Here is a 17,635-nt window from a genome sequence, read left to right as displayed (position 1 = left end):
CATCTTCGGAGGATCTGCACACCACACCACGGGCCAACCTTTTGGGAATTTCGTAGAATGAAAAAGCAGAGTGCATCATCATGGTGCCCCAACCCTTATAAGGCTGGGAAAGAAGAGAGCACGGGCTAGTGACGCCATGAAAAGAAGATTGGGTAGGGGTTTCTGTGGAATGGCAAACCCCCATACAGTAAGGGATGTGACGAGGACCTGAGTTAATATACATTTCCCTGCTGCCAGATTTATGGTTTTCCATGCTCACACATTGATGGTCCTTTGAATAAGGTGGCCAGGTCATGCCTGTATGGCATGCATATTATTTATTCACCCAATGAAGTGCACATCGGAACTTCTCCCTTTTTGTTTTTGACGCATATGGGGGCACTAGCGCCACCTAAGTGGCAAAGGATTGCTAACATGAGAAAGATGTAATTGGAAATGCCAAGGCATTAATTTTCCTGATCAGAAAATGTTATTCTGTGTAGCCATTTAAAACAATGCATGGGGGGGGTTTTACAATGATTCTTCCAATCAGGAGTCTTGTTTGAAAGCACATGCTTCCATCCTGTACCAGTGTGGCGACCCTTCCTTTGCCTGCTCACCGATTTGTGTTACAGGGGCCCCCGAAGACCTCACATTGCGGGGGAGTCCCAGGGCAAGTGGTGACCCATGATTCTGGCTAGTCACACAGCAGAGACTGGAGGGGCCCCTGCTTCTGCAACCACAATTTCTACAGTCTGGGCATCAACATTGTTTTTAACATGTACTTTTGGGACTTTTTCCTACGGCAATCCTGACTTGTGTTGTAGTTGGGAATTAATACAATTGAATTAAGTTCCAATCAGTTTGCTCTAGTCGTCATAATCTGTCTATTCCAGGCTCCTCTCAACTGCCTCCACCTTTGCACCTCATGTTCCATGTTCAATTCCTAGAACATGGAATTTCACCTCACAACTCTACATACAACAGCTGGCTTCTACAAAAATGGAAGCATGAAATACCTTAGAAAGAGGCTTAAAAACATGTGCAAACCCACAACAACGATGAGAGGGAGCAGTCCGGGCATAACATAATTTTTAACATGTGCATTTGGGCCTTTTTCCTACAGGAATTCGGGCAAAATGGAAGTAAGCCCAATTCCCCTTTAAAGAGACCCAAATAATGGTGAGAGGGGATTACTATTTGACACCAGGACTGTGAGAAGACCCTGAAGCAGCAGCATGTGAAGTTAAGTAAAGGAAGTATGTATGCATGTTGTAAGTAAAATTAAAAAGTGAACATGGGTGTGGGAGCTTCTCTAGTGAGAGCGAGCATGGGTCAAACATCCTTTTCTGGGGAACTTCTCTCACTCAGGAGGGTCAACAACCAGGTTTTAGCTCACTGCACACTTCACAGAGGGTAAATAACAATTTGCATATCAGTCTGGTCCCACCCACAAGGGCAGTCCAGCACCGAAATGCTAGGCAATTCTCCTATGAACGCAGTACCATCAACAACCACAGACACTTGTTTCGGCCTTGTTGGGCCTCCTCAGTGAGGTGAAGCTGAGCCTCTCTAAGGCACAGTACACTAGCGGTCCATGTCTGGATTACCCTTGGTTAATTGGGTGAAACCAGTAGTTTTACAAATTAAACAGGGGTGTGGGAGCCCCTCTACTGAGAACGAACATGGGTCAGATACCCTGTTCTACAGAATTTCTCTCACTCAGGAGGGTCTACAGCCAAGTTTTAGCTCATCGCACCCTTTACATAGAAGAAATAACCATTTGCATATCAGTCTGGTCCCACCCACAAGAGAAGTCCAAATCCGAAATGATAGGCAATGTGAGCAAGCGGTCCATGTCTGAATTACCTCAGGAGAGGGACTCCCACACTCTTGATTAAAAATAAAACGCGTATGTGTATGCATGCATGTTAGAATGTATTTCAAGCTGTGTTTGCATGTGTGAGTCTATGTGTGTGAGACTGAATGGCTGTGTGTGTGTGTGTATGGGTCTATATGTTTAGGTGTGAGTTTCTAATTGTGTGTGCAGCATCAACATGTGAAGGTAAGTAAAATAAAAAAGTGTTTGTATGTATGCATGTTCTAAGTAACCTTTTTTAAAGTGTGTGTATGTGTATGCATGCATGTTAGAATGTATTTCAAAATGTGTATGTGTTAGTGAGTCTCTGTATGTGAGACTGGATGTGTGTGTGCGCCTTGTCTCTCACTCTCCCTTCTTGCGCAGTCACTCAGCCACTCTTCTTGCGCTGTCCCTCTCTCTCCTTGCACTGTCTCTCACGCTCTCCTTTCACTGTCCATCTCTGTGCGCTGTCAAATTATCTGCGCTGTCACTCTGTCTGCGCAGTCACTCTCTCTCCATGCAATGTCTCTCTCACTCCCATCTTATGCTGTCACTCTTTCCTCCCACCCTTACTCTCCCTCTCACCCCCAGGCCCCCTTGAAGATATCCTCTCTTGCACCCTCATTCCACCTTCTCCAACTCTCTCTAGTCATTGTAACCGTTACTTTTTCTCTCATCCTTCCTCTCACAGATTTGCTTTTTTTACCCTCCCACTCCCCCTTTCTTGCTCATATCACCTGTTGCTTGCCATTGATGGCACTCTCCCTCAAAGGCGTCCTACCTTGCTCCATTTGTCTTCTCATTCTCTTCCATACCTGCATCTCTTCTTGCATCCTCCTTTGGAAATTTGATCTCTACTCCTTGCACACTAGTCCTTTTCTTTTAAATGCAAAATGCAAACAACATCAGTAAAGGCCAAAACAGCTGGCTTTGCCAATGCTGTTTTCTTTATGGGAAAGAGCGCTCAAATTTCCTGCCTGTGGCCTTCTATTCGAAGGTCATCAAGCCCTGCTTTTCCCCTTTGACTAATGTGAATTGTCTTTTTTTTTTCTTTCGCATTTCGAATTTAAGAAAACTGCAACTCCCATAATTCCAAGCAAATTGGCGCGCACCGAGGAAGCACCGCTTTGCCCGCTCCCCCTGGACCTCTGTGAAGATTTTGCCTCATATTACTCTTCAAGGGACCAACTCACAGTATATCAGACATCTAAACTGCCAACAGTATATACTTTACTCATATTCCATTAATTTAGAGTCTAAATACCTCTATTTTCTTTATATTCAGCTGTTTTAGCGTTAAACCACGCCCACATACATGATACGCATAAAATTGGGCACCCGCGCGCACCAGCGGGCGCGCAATGAGGAAGAACCTGTGAAGCACTGCATTGCCGCTTCACCGCAGCGATCGGGGCTTCGGGTGCGGTGCTTCCCCGACGCGATTCATATTCATTTGTTCTTTCCTTCCGGATTGTTGTGCATTTACACAGGTGCTGGGATAACAAATGGCACTCAGGGAAAGAGGCATATATCTACTCACTACGGACATGCCGCCTCTTATATGACAACGAATTATGTCAGAATCCCAATCACTCCATGATGAACTACCTGTAATCATCAAGCCTGTGAATACTTGCTCGACGCCAATTGCGCATGCACCTCGTTCTAGAACAAGATCTATTAAAAAGAAGGTGGTTCCAACTTCCAACGTTGACATGCATAAGTATGGCTTTCGAAACTCTGTGGCAAACCCATTGCCTCCTGCAAAGGCACTTTTACCTTCCCTTGTTGGTGCAGCGCCTCAAGTGCCTTCAATTACACATGTGGCAGCACAGGCGATGATTGCTTCTGATCGGCAAAAAGCGACTGCATCAAGTCCTAATAATGCTAATTTTGTGAACTCAATTACAGATAGTATGGTATTACGTAATGCGCAATCTGGTATGCCAATGACTTCAAATCCTGATTTGTCAAAACATGCTGAAGATGATGTAATAGATCTTAACTGAACTAACTCTGGTTTTCCGGCCAGGCAGGAAAGCTATAATCTTTCAAACTCACAGGATATGTATCAGCTCTAGTTCAGTCATATATTCCTCCAACCCCTCGTAAGCTAGTTTCGACATCAGTCACCCCATTAAGAACATCACAATTACCCAAAACTACACAAGTTACTTTGGATGTCATGAATGTCGAATTAATGGCTTTAGCTAAGCTATTCGAAACCATTGATAGCAGATTAAATGGCTATATGACTAAATTTGAAAACATAATAAATGAACAAAAAACTATGGCCGCATCCATGGACCACAATCAGGCAAAAATCAATGAACAACTTAATAGTCTTTTCATATCACAGAAAGAAATAGCTTCCACTCTTGCCAAAAATCAGACTCTAAATGTTAAAAAAACAGTGGGCCTCATTACGGGTCGGGCGGTCCAGAAATTAACAGTGGCGGTAAACCCGCCACCACTGTTAATTCCGGACCGCCTGATCCCGAGTCCTGCAAGCGGGAGGTGATCTTCCCGCCAGGTCTGACCTGGCGGGTTGAACACCTCCCGCCTACAGGCGGACGTGGAAACACCGGCACCATCACAAGATGGTGCCGGTGTTTCCACTTCCCCATTCCCATTGAGTCCTATGGGACTCAATGGGAATGGGGATTAACACCATTCCGTCTCCGTGACTCCTGGGACACCGGGGCTGTAACGCCCTGGTAATTCCGGGAGTCACGGAGGCGGAATGGTAATACGAGTCCGGCGGTAACCAGACGTATTTACCGCCGGGGTTACCGCCGGACTCATAATGAGGCACAGTGTCTTGTGATTGTGAACTAAAAAAAAAAGAAAAAATTCAATTGAATCAGACAAAAATGCATCAGAAACAACTGTTACATTGATTACTCCACTGCACAACCAAAAAGTGAAGTTAACCTTTGCACTCCCTTATGTCAGTGGCATAATAACTGATAAATACATCGTGGTTGATGCTTGCTCTACTACCAAAGATGCACAACAGATTGACCAGATTGCTAAAACTAAGGACAATATTCTCAAGATCTCATATCCTGTATTTAAAAAAATTCAGATAAGTCATTTGTCCCGAACGTAAAGAAAAAACACAGGAAAAAACATATCAAAAAATGTTAAGACCTCGAAACCTCATGATAATTCCACAACCAAACAATTTATTAACAACTTAGTCCGTGCTAATAGCAGTTCACTTTCTGCATCTAGCACTATCACGAAAAAATACATGACTCTAGCTAAAATGAAGAAAAATAAACAACTTGAAATCTTGCCTTACCTAAAATCATTCCGATTCATCCTCCACTTGATGAATTGGTCAAAATTGTGGAGGAGAATCAAACTCCAGCAATAATTCAAACTAAGAATGTGTCTTTGACACCTCAGAAGTGCTTGCAAAACGCTGATCGAAAAGAAAATGATTTGGTTCTAAGTGAGGCGACTGCCTCTAGAACAGCTTTGAGGGGAGAAATTGACTCATACATGCAACAATGTAAATTTGAACCACCGCGCCTGCCCATCATGATTAATGGACTAGCTAAATGTACAATGGTAACAACTACATCTCTCATATCATCGACCGCTTCTACCGATATCACTGATCTCACTCACAAATGAGTATCCTTTACTGACTCAGAAATCCACTCATCTGAGCACTTAATTAACCCCAATCCTCTCCACAATTTTTGCACAGAGGATTTGAAGGAAATTAAGGATTCGATTGCACGCTTGTGGGAAACAAATTCGAAAAGAGACTCCTCAATTCTTTCAACTAGTCACTCTGTTAATAATCGAAAAATCTTGCAACCTATAGATTCACATAAACCCCTGCAATCCCATGCACTGAATACAAGGCGCCTTCCTACGCTGTCACAAAAAACTAATCCAATAATGGAAACTAGACATTCCATGCTACTCACATGTCAAATTGGTAGTTTAATAGCGTACATCACAAATAGACAAAGTATTCTCAAGCTTTTTTCTGATACTACTACCCTGAGCGAAATCGTGTCAGACGATTTGGATCAAATTGAATTTCCTAATCTGAACAATCTTGGCGTAGGCCTAATATGGACTAACTCTCTTATCATACGAAACATCATTTGGGCGGCCAAGGCGGAGCTATATGATTTAGGCTTTTTGATCTCAAGTAATGATGACACTAAAATTCCTCTGAAATCCTGCCTTAAAACATCACAAAGTCATCTGTCCACAATGTCAAAACATCAATTCTCAGAACAGGAAAATAGCCCTAAAGAGTACAGCCATATAACAAGAGTGTAGCTAGATCCCGTAATACCCCAACTGAGTATCTCAGTAATTTGCTTGAACACCAGAGGATTCAGTCATATAATCAATAACTCTCAAAGTATATTAGGAAATTATGATCTTATATTGCTGCAAGAAACTTGGCTGACCACCTCTCCTACATGGAATAATTATGATATTCACCTGGAATCAGCCATACGTGCTGCAAGAGGGAGACCTATGTCGGGATTGCTAATGGCTACAAACACATTAGCAAACATTCAATCGAGCACACTAACCGTTTCCAATCCCTTCATGCAATTCACTTGTTTAACCATTTGTTCAACGAGAATTGCTTGTGTCAATTTCAGGGATGTCATTTGGGGGTCGCCAAAGGTCGCAAGTGCAACCTCTGAGGGCTCCCTTTTTTTTGCAATGCAAGCTCCTGGGCTGTGGCCAGCACCAGGTAGCTATTTACTTCTGGAGTGGCTGGCTTTCTTGTTCAGGACCCTTAAAAAAGAACAAAAATAAGAACATGAGGGCCACAAGTCTAACACTTTCAGCACTGAACCTAAATAAGAAAGAATAGGAATGCCAAAAAATGTGTCTTTCTGGAATTCTATACAATAATTGCTAGACTCATTAAAGGTTTATTTCAGGCACACTTCAGGGGGTGAGTGACTGATGTAGTCTGTTCTCAAACGCCTCAACTTAGCCTTTCATCCTTCTGAGGTCGATAAATGGGTACCAACACAGGTTAGGTGATATTGGTGTATAACACATCAGTATCATTTGGTCATGGAAGTCTGCTTGCAATCACAGTCATTTGGTAACATGGGCCTATACACACTGACGATACGTATAGCGATCCATTCAGGTATGAAATGTACATCACATTATAGTGATATCGTAACCATATGTTTTGTAGCATACAATGCTATCTGATGCCACTTCCTGTTTTGTCAACGGGTGAAAGGTCGTGTTCCATCGCTTCAAGCGATATCACTTTGGGGTGTGGTCAAATGACATAACTTCCTGTGATGTCATCAGGGGGTAAATGGTTGTGTGATGTCACTTCCGCTACCCCTGGCATTTTGGTGAAATGACATCCCTGGTCAATTTGTACTGGAACCCTCAGGGTATTTCATCGCTGAAGTTTCTCAAAAAATTAGCTTGTGTACTGGAATACATTATAATATCTTGTAGCATTGTTTATATTATTGTTGCAGGTGATCTGAATTTACACTTATTTGCGAAAAAATATCAAAAAAAGATGTAAGAGTGAAAATGTGGAATAATTTTGTAAAATCATGGAACCTAATATTGTTGAATGGCACTAGTACCACTGATTTTCCCCCTCATCCGACTTGGTTTCGAGGATCTCAGAGTGCTGCTCTTAATTATGTCTATGTAACGCAAAATCTGTTTAATCATGTATCTGAATTCACAATAACATCAACCGACGTGAGTGATCATTGTCCTCTTACATTCAAATTGAATATAGACATGGTCTCCTGTCCTCAAAGAAAAGGGTTCTCAGGCTTGATTGAAACAAATAACTCTCTAAACAGATTGACATGGTTGATAAGTCACTTCTGCAATATCAGGATTACTTAAAACTCTATAGTGAGTCAGCTACTGAAAGTTGTCAACTAAATATTACGGCACATTATGATCAAATGCAACTCTTTGCTAGTACTCACAAACCTAGGTTGCACATAACAGCTGAATTCGACCGTGTCATTCAAAACAGAAAATCCTTGTTTATAAAAGAAAAAAGACAAGCCTCACTAATTCCCGTGGCACAAAGACCAACAGCCCTTCGTGCTGTTAAAACGTCTTATAAGAATTGGATGCCCGACACAAAATGTTAAGGCAGCAGAAAGCTGGTGAACTTACGTTAAAAGAAATTCAAAATAAAAACACAGGCCAAATCTGGAATCTTTTAAATCTCTCCACCACCCCCATGCAATTAGCTTCACAAATCAATGGACTAAGGGAACGTTGGATCGCCCACTTCTCTGCGCTTTATGCAGCTCCTATGACTTGCGTTTCCATAAATCCATGTGATTCAGCCTCTAGATTTCATCTGGACTTTGATGAAGACGACATTTGTCATTACATTGATAGGGCTAGTATGTCGCGCGCCCCTGGCCCGGATGGGTTATCTAATTCTACTCTGAAAAAGAATCCAGATCTTTGGGCCTCTATTCTCTATATCTTGTTCCAGCTTATACAATACAGTTAGGAATTACCGAAATCTTGGTGTCATTCAATCATAGTACCTATCCATAAGAAAGGCGACCGGCACAATCCCACCAGTTACCGGCCCATCACTTTGCTAGATACGCCTGGGAAAATATATTGTACATTAGTTCTCCATGATCTTAGTGCCTGGTCATTGGCAACCAACAGAAGAGACCCTTTCCAAACTGGCTTTGTGGCAGGATTGGGCACTTCTATTAATATAATATTATTGAATGCCTTGAAGTCGTTTTACACCACGTGGAAGCAGCCTTTATACATAGCCTTTGTTGACTTCCGCGTGGCATTTGACTCGATCGATAGAAAGCTACTTCTAGCTAAGCTGCTCAAATATGGTTTCCCTCAGTCACTAGTGAAAATTGTGACCCTACTACACACAAACACCACAGTCCAAATTAAAATCAATATGGAAGGCCTCCTATCCAACAGCATTAAGACCGAAAGGGGGCTCAAGCAGGGATGCATTCTTGCATCTACTCTCTTTAATCTTTTTATTTTGGATTTAGGAGAAACCTTTGCGGTACCAACTGATGCCCCAAAACTAGATAACCAACTAATAACTTGGCTACTCTATGCGGATGATTTAGTGTTGTTATCCCAGACTCCTTCGGGCTGCAAACACTATTAGATCTACTTGTTCAATATGTTTCTAATAATAATTTGACGATAAATCATGACAAAAATGCAAATTATTGAGCTTGGGAAACCAAAAACCACATTTTCAAACAAATTTCAGTGGTCTCTAGGAAACCAAAGGTTAAAAATCGTATCAGAATACAAGTACTTAGGAGTGAATTTTAAATACTCTTTTTCTGACAAAACATACAAATTAATAATAACAGGCAAACTTTTCACACTAACATCTCAAGCGAAAATACTGTTATATAAATTCGGTAAGTTCACACGCGTACCTCTCATGTCCTTCTATCAACAGAAGGTTTTACCTGTCATTACTTATGGTATGGAAGCTGCACTACGGAGAACTCGACAATTCTGGAAAAACATATTCAATCTACCAAAGAGCACTCCTACCATGTTACTTAGATTCAAACTAGGCCTTCTTTCTATACATGTACAGGTAACCTGGAAAATGTGTGCCTTATTTCGCAAATATTTGTTGGGACTGAGTAACCGAATAGTCTTGCCATTCTAGCCAATCACTTACTGACCTCTAATCAAAACTTTCCTTTAAATTGGAGAACATACATTATTGATGCTCTCGCTAATGCTAATATTTCAGTTGATCTCCTCCTTACAAATCCAAACCGAGCCAAGGTCAAACTGTACCAGGCTGATTGGCTATCAACTCAAGAAAAATGCTTATTATTGAGAGATTTTGACAGAAATGTATTTGGTCACAACGATTGCGCACAATGGCGGACTATCTCGCAAAATGTCCATCACCTCTACTGAGAATGAAGATTCTGAGATTTTGTTTACATTTATGGCCTGTCAATGAAATCCTAGCTAGAACAGGCTTAATCAAAAAAGATTTGGCCTATTGTCGGTTCTGCAAAAATGAATCCCACAAGGAAACTCTACACCATATAATCATTGAATGTAAAGTTTTCGTCTTCCATCGTTTAAAACTGATTACTTGCATGTCACCAATGTTCACTAAAAGAACTAATAATGAACTGTGGTCAGAGATATTCGCCTCTCGCAAAATTTCAGTCAGACTTGCGACTATGCGTATTTTAGACATTGCATTTCCTTCTACATCAAATTCTAATATGACAATATGAAGACAATCTGTACTTCTTTTTCTGCATTTTTTGATACAGAGATCCACATGAAAAAAACATGTATATAATTCTGTTTTAAATGAATTTAAAATAATGTAAACTTTTTATACATTTGTAAAGTTGAACTTTCAACTAATTCAAATTTAAAAAAAATGGTATTAATTCCAAGCAAAAACAGGACTGGGTGGCCTTTTAACCAATGGCCAATGGAAGCTTGGGAGCTCTGACTGTCCAGCATGCCTTTCTTTACTTTTCATTTCACTGTGCACCATCAGATCAAGTCTGTAGCACTTATGCATTGTACGAACTTTGCATATTTCCAGTTAACCCATAAAAAGTAATGTGCACTTGCATTTTGTATTATTTTAAAAATGGACTAACATGGCATCAATATGTCCTCGCACTGCCTTATTTGCATATTTGTCATTATAAGCACAGCTGTGCTAAAAAAAGGAAAACTGGGTCAATATACAACGAGCACAATATGCAACTGAAAAGTTAGCTTGCGAGAAATTACACTCTTCGGAGCATGGGGGTCCGACCGTCCCATAGAAATGATAAGCAATCTGTAAACCATATCGTTGCCTGTTGCAATACCAACTCCTCTGCTTGCTATAGCTAAAAGCAGGATGCGCCGCCAGAGGGCGGGGCTAAGTCCTGTTGCAGCGCCATATTAAGGTCAGGCAAAGTGTCAATGCTAGGTCAGTGTTTCGTACAATAGGTGGAGGCACTGATAGGCGGTGTAGTTCAGCTATGAGCGAGAGGCCCCGCTACAGCATCTGCTTTACCTGTGGTTGTGCTCAGCACCTTGACCTCATGCCGTTGGGGATTCCAGGTGGCAGAGGGCAGCGCGCCCCGCCGTAGCAGCACTTGGTTCAAAATGACCCTGACCCTCCGCGCTGATGAGGAAGCGGCGGGGAACCGTAACAGAGACTGCATGGCTAACCTGGGGAACAGGGAAACCGGTGGTGCCGTGCCACGTGTCTCTGAGGAGTTCAGGACACAGCAGCTGCCAGGGACAGCGTGACACACCGCCGGTACATGTGCCTGTGCTGATGCTGCTCACGGGGGAGGGGGAAGTGAAGCACAAAGTCCGACCGGAAACTCTTTCCACTCAATAGCGAAGGCATTCATAGTTACATAAGCGCGGTCTAGTATTACATTACAAAACGTTTCGGCTTAGGAGGGTTGTGTCTAGCTGGCTGTTGACATGTAAGAAGTACACTAGTTTAGCCAATTCTAGTTGACAGTTGCGCACGTTTTCTTTCAGCCTGCTAACGCGTCCATCACTTAAATGCGAGTTAATCAGCAAATGTGTTAGTTGCAGGTAAACGTAAATACATATACATATCAGTAGGAGATAAGTGACATCAGAAGATAATGACCAGTACGTATGCAGGCAGCAGCGAAAACCTGGTAAAAAAATACATATATATAAATGAAGTCGTGCGAAGAATTTCCAATAACTACACTCGCATAGTATAAAAGCTGCCCACCTTTTAAACCAAACGTATAAAAGGTGCCCACCTTTAAGCCAAACAATTTATAATGAAATATTCCAAAGAAAACAAAACCCAAACATGAGACCTGCGCTTTAATAGCACTTTTTTTGTGTTCTTAGGGGTAAGCGTCTGCATTGGAAACATGACAACCTTGTGTGAAATTCGTGTAGCTGAACACTTTTTTTAAATGCTGGCCTCAGAAACACAGAACAAGGGTTACATCTACCCGTTGAAAAAAAGTGGGTGAATGCTGTCCACCCACATGTAGTATTTTATGCCCTGAAAATCAGTACAGGGCCAGAACCAGAGAACATATCCCCCCAGTCTCCAGGATGGCAACCTCTTTTGTCACATCCTTGGTAAATATTAATAGCTAACCTGCATGATTCATATGTAATGGGAAGAAAATGTTACATTCTACTTAAACGTTTTTTGGCTTGGTAAATATAAACATATGGAAATAATGTATTTGTTTATTTGCTTATGGTTAACACATCATCTTTGCAAAAGAAATACAGAAAACAATCTAAAATAAAATCATTTAATAACATTCTAATAAATACATTACAAGTTCAAGCAAATAACAATAAACATTTCAAGTTCTATAAAGCCATCATATAAAAACAATCCCATCAGTTCATCGATGAAGTATAAAATTAAAAAACTTTAAAACTTATATATTCATAGATGGTTCACAGCTATTTAAAATCCTTGACCAAAACCAGCCAGTAGTCAATAACTATTCATCCAAGACAAATTTCCCCAGTAATATGTACGTGACTCATGTAGTTTAGGGCACTCAATTAAAAGGTGACGACTTGTTTCTATTTGCAGGGAACAGTATTTACAGTGATGCAAATTGCGTTGGATTTCTTGCTGCCTCTTGACACCTCTCTACTAGGTAATAAATTCAGTTTAAACCGGAGCATTTCCGATCAATGGTTCCTAGATGGGTGTTTCATAAGATAGCAAGGTATTACGTTAAATGCTCTAACTTCATATGCTAGGTGATAGAACAAATGATACTTCATAGCTGATTCTCTGTTTCTGATCCAGTGAAGCTCAAACGGGGACCTTTTCTTATCTGTCTATGGAGTAAGCAATCTCTCAAGGTCCACATCATAGTCAGCCAGAAGTTTTAAGTTTGATTGGAACCGTTCAATCAAAACCCCAGAGGTATTAAAGAACAACACAATCTGGGGGGACAAGTTACGCTCTTAAAAGTTGCATCCGCCTCCAGTCCACGTGTGCCTGTAATGAGACCAAACCCATTTCAAGTCTGATCACAGGCAATGGTGTCCCCCTGGGAATAGGGAGGAGCCTTTTCCACATTAGAGACTCCACTCTCCCTCAAATGGTCAGTAGTTGGCCAGTTTCAGCTCCACATAGTAAGTGAGGGACCACTTTTTGATGGTAAAATCTAATCATGGGGATTGCCAAAAACCTGCCAAACCTATCGAACGCCAATAATTCATTCTGTTTTTTTAGTAACCGATTATTTTCCATGTGTTTGTTTTTTTTTTTACTGATCTCAATTCCCATGTACTTAAAATTCTGGACAACTTCCAAGCGTTTCTTAGATATGCACCAATTAAAGTTTAGTTTTTTAACATAGTTTATTATTAACATTTTTGATTTTTCAACATTAATTTGTAGACCTAAAGATACAAAATACACACAAGTCGCCGTCGAGGCTTTTTTGAAGGCCAATAAGAAATGTGGAAATTAGGCAAAAAGATAAAAAAAGATTTTGTGCAATATGTTTAATTGTGCTGGAGGAAGGCACACATTTTAGGCAGGTAACTGCTACTTTCAAAATAACAATTCCCGATTGCAGTTCTTAATACAGAAACGGTCTCTTAAATAGGTCATCAATAGTAAATTGCACCAACTTTAAATGCTCTGCTTTATGAAAGAAAGTGATCAGCAGTTTTTATGAGGCCTTCAGCGCCTATTGGGTTGCTGGGAGGGGGGCATGTGTTGCTCCAGAGTCGCAGCAGGAGGTTGACAAGTGACAAGTTGCCTCACCAGAGGAAACAAAAGGGAGCCAAACCTCGAGGGACAACAGCAGCTTTTGAAAAAGATATTCCGGCAAGCTTCCCTGTTATCATGCATACAGCAGCGTGTGCTGCCCGTGAGCTCAGAGTGCACTGCAGCAAGTTTAGGTACTCTGTGCACACGGTCCACGCTGCAGCCTGCAAGAGGAGGAAGTGAATGGTACCCTCTGCACGGGGCCCTAGCAGGCACAGGGCCAAGTGCAGCTGCACACGCCTACCGCCGGCCTTGAGAGATACTATTTTATGCCCTAATTGTGAGCCCTATTTATAGGGCTATCAGCTGATGAGCCGTCCCTACGGGCTACTGCGCCGGTATAACGAGCACATGATCATTGGGTGCTTGCAGGTTAATTGCCGTTCTGCAGCCCCTGATCCCTTTTTATTACTCAAGAATGGCCTGCAAGGTCTCCACGCTTTAAGAGATAGCACATCATAACATTCCTCCTTTATCATAACCATTCAAATTTGACAAGCAACCATAAACTGCGTGTTACAAATCAACAGTTGAACTTGGAACCCAACTGTCCAACTAATCATATTAATTCCAATGTTTTTGGCTGGTGCAATGTCTTTTTTGGATATCCCGACTCGTATACCATGGCAATGACAAAGTGGTATTTGGGAACCAGTTCTTTCTCTTTTTCACTCTTTCATATATATCACTTTTTGCACCAGCACTTCATCCAGATCGCCTAGTAAATCATCACTAATGAGTCCTCAACAAACACGTAGTCAATAAGACGTCAAAAGTATTCCAATAAGGAACGTACACCCGGCAAGTAGTAACGCTGTTTATTACAGCTGGGTAAGCACAAATCAAACAGCACAAAAGAGTAGAACTGGTGATAGGAGCTGACAACACACCTGCTGCAGTGAAACCTTTTATAAAGTTAGAGGTTATTTGGATAGCAGGAAAATGTTAAACATCCTACAATCTGAATGATGGGACTACAACAGTCCCCTATAGGTAAACATTTGTTAATTGACAATGAATGGAACAGACCCTCTACACCCTCTTTCCATCACCTCCCGTGTGGGGCCACATTTCTTCCAACTCAGCCCCAAAAACTACTTTTTTATTTATTTGTGGTACGCGATCGTGCTGACCTCCGGGACCTTATTATTCTGCCATTGGTCAGCACACTAACACCCAGACACCCTAAGCTTGTGGGAAGGGAGACATTCACAAGGCATCCGACCAATGAGGTGCCTTGCGGACATCAGCGAGAGCACAATATCCTTGTTACCTTTCATGGACACCGAAACTCACCTTCCAATTGGCTCCTTCTCGTATCAACCCCTCGTCCCACATCCTTCTTCTCAGGCACATCTGCCAAGGGGCAATTTGAAACCGCTGACCACCCAGTGTCTGCCTCCCAGAACATGTTTTTATGAGTAATTTACCATGGTCCGCGCGAGCGCCTGTGAGCCTTGCTTGCTGACCTTGTATGTATCTTCTGAATACTGCTCCCAGCGACTGCTGTCTCCTGAGAACAGCCAGCTGGCATTGGTCCTCCCCCACCCTGTTACCATGAAGTGCTCATGTAATTTTTATGTTTTATGCAGGGCCTGTCAGTGTTACCCTCATGTTATTTACTTACCTGTAGTTCTTGCCTCATAATGGCGGCTAGGTAGTTCCCGCTGCAATAGGTTACCCTAGTTACCCTCGTCCTCATACCTCATATTCCCAAAGCTCTCTCATGTCCACCCTTGAGCAGCTCTTGTCCGTGCACTTCTCAAGCTGTACATGAGCCTTAGGCAACTTTATGACAGCTGTCAATGATATCCTCTCCCCCCTAAGGGTGCCCCAACCTACTCTCATTCCTGCAACTGGTAGGTATGCCCCCTTGGCAGTGCTGAATAAGCATCTTCACTGCATTCCCGCCTTCGATTGATCTATCAATCAACACTCTTTTGCCCACCATTTCTTTACTTGCTGTTTTGGGCATCCATAACCTTGCTACCCTATCCATGTCCCCTCCCTCTTCATGTCCCTTCAATGCCGATCCTATTATCATGGCCGTCGCGCCCATCTACGGAACACGCTACCCACAATGCATCATAATCCTCTGCATTCGGTGGTGGCACTGCAAAGACAACCTGCTCTAATTCTTCACCATCATTCATTCCAGGATGCTGGGCCTTCCTTCTATCATCTCTCTTTTCCCCCATTAGTACCAGACATTATGTACAGAATTCTTTTCCTGCTGCAATTACAATTTTATTGTATCAACTGTCCTGCACAGAAGACGACAAGCATCATGACAATCAGGGGGTCAGTCACCTTAAACATTGCGGCCAGCCACTCGGGCACCAGGGCAAATAGTGTGTCCAGCCAGCTGTCCAATGGGGTATCGTGTGTTTCTTTGGTCATCTTCTCGTGAAAGGTACGAATTTCGTTTGACGGCCTCAGTCAACGTCCCATTGACGGCATCGTTGGTGGGCATTGCCATACAGCAGCTCCTTCCTATCTTGTGACAGACGCCGCCTTCCATGACTGTCATGTCCAAAACAAACCTGTTTTGGAGTGCTACCAGACATAAGGCACAAAGTGCTTCTCTCACTGCATTCATCCCTTTTTCAGTTGCATTTGCTAGCTGTAGCACTTCATATCGGGTTATCTGCAGCCACTTGGCATTAGTGGCTGCTCGCACCCCGGGCAGTAGTAGCGAGGCAAAAATGGCAGACGCTTTGCTGAATAACCTAGAGTGATGTGGAATGGCATTCAAACTTTGTGATGATTCTTTCGATAGGTAGTTGCTAATCCTTTTCCTCCTGCTCATGGTGTTTTCTTGCGCCTTCACCAACTTCCTTTGCTGTAATGCAGAGTGGTCGTTGAAGGGTAATAAGTCTGCTCGAGGCACGACCAATGCAGAGCTATGGACACCCCATCCCAGCCCGGAGGCAGCTGGGCATATGCTTTTGACCCATAAGCCTACTAATTGTCAATCACAGCCGTTGTCCCAATCTGCAGTGCTGGGGTGCTCATCCTCTTCTCACAGCCAATACACCCCTGCTGCAGTCGACCCTTTGGCCCTGAAACACAAAGAGAATTGTGTAAGAGGCTTTATGCGGACTGGTTGATGTCTCTCACCTATCCAAGTTAAAGCAGGTATATAAATATTCCACACTGCCCGACAACTGTCATTTATCTTCCTTGCCACATCTTCCTCAAATCCCAAAAGTCCCTTCGTACTTCACTGCACCGTCCCCCATTCCCATTTTCCATCGTGAAACACTGAACCTCTTATTCTCATCAGTGGTCTGGTGTGGGACCATGGGATATCGTATCCCGTAGAACTTTTACAATATATTTTGTTGTGGGTTGTGAACAACTGCTCTCCCATCCTTGCCCCATCTGTTACATATTCCAGTATTATGTGCTTGGCGATGTCATTTTTTAACATGCTCTCCAGTTGTATGTTATTGTATGTTATTGTCTGGGTTACCTTCCCCTTCAATCCCTTACATAGAGACAGGTGCATTTGCATGCCTCCTCTCCTGTTGCTACCTTCCGGGGCAGAAATAGCCTGGGTGTCCCCGTCACATGTGGGATTAGAGAGCACACATAGCAAATGCCATTAGCCCTCTCTCGCCCCAAACATTTAATTTCTTCATGTCACATATTCCCAGATGCCGTGTCCTGTCCCCCCTCCACCATCTCATGAAATTTGTCTGCACTAAATACACTTCTTTTCGTTTGCATACTCTTTTAATTTTCTTCAAGCATTTAGCAAGACTCTTAATGCAATAGAAACCATAAGAGAAAGAGAAATAGCAGAGAAAAGCATGACAATTCTACTCCTATTCATAGCACATCTTTTTTATATTTTCTATCATTACCCCCACCCATTCTTCTCCTCTTCTATGGGCCACCTGTAAAGTCTTATGGCAGAAAAAAAGTGTTAGCCATAGCTGCGTTATACTCCCCATCAAGTTGATCTCCTCTCT

The 17,635-nt window shown here is 42.4% G+C and overlaps 1 protein-coding gene across 1 annotated transcript in view; it reads right to left on the bottom strand.

Moving 5' to 3' along the window:
• The window catches only part of VWA8 (von Willebrand factor A domain containing 8), a 3,012,337-nt gene extending 3,001,130 nt beyond the window's left edge, over nucleotides 1-11,207 (bottom strand). Inside the window, exon 1 of the mRNA XM_069639376.1 lies at nucleotides 10,914-11,207. Coding sequence (XP_069495477.1) covers nucleotides 10,914-11,064 — 151 coding nt within the window. The 5' untranslated portion in view covers nucleotides 11,065-11,207. The remainder of the gene's footprint in view (nucleotides 1-10,913) is intronic.
• Between the last annotated feature and the right edge of the window lie 6,428 nt (nucleotides 11,208-17,635).

This window comes from Ambystoma mexicanum, chromosome 7q, assembly GCF_040938575.1.
Source record: "Ambystoma mexicanum isolate Mex_15411 chromosome 7q, UKY_AmexF1_1, whole genome shotgun sequence".
Lineage (NCBI taxonomy): Eukaryota > Metazoa > Chordata > Amphibia > Caudata > Ambystomatidae > Ambystoma > Ambystoma mexicanum.
Note: the sequence above shows the minus strand (reverse complement) of the source record. Positions and strands in the feature narration are given on the sequence as shown.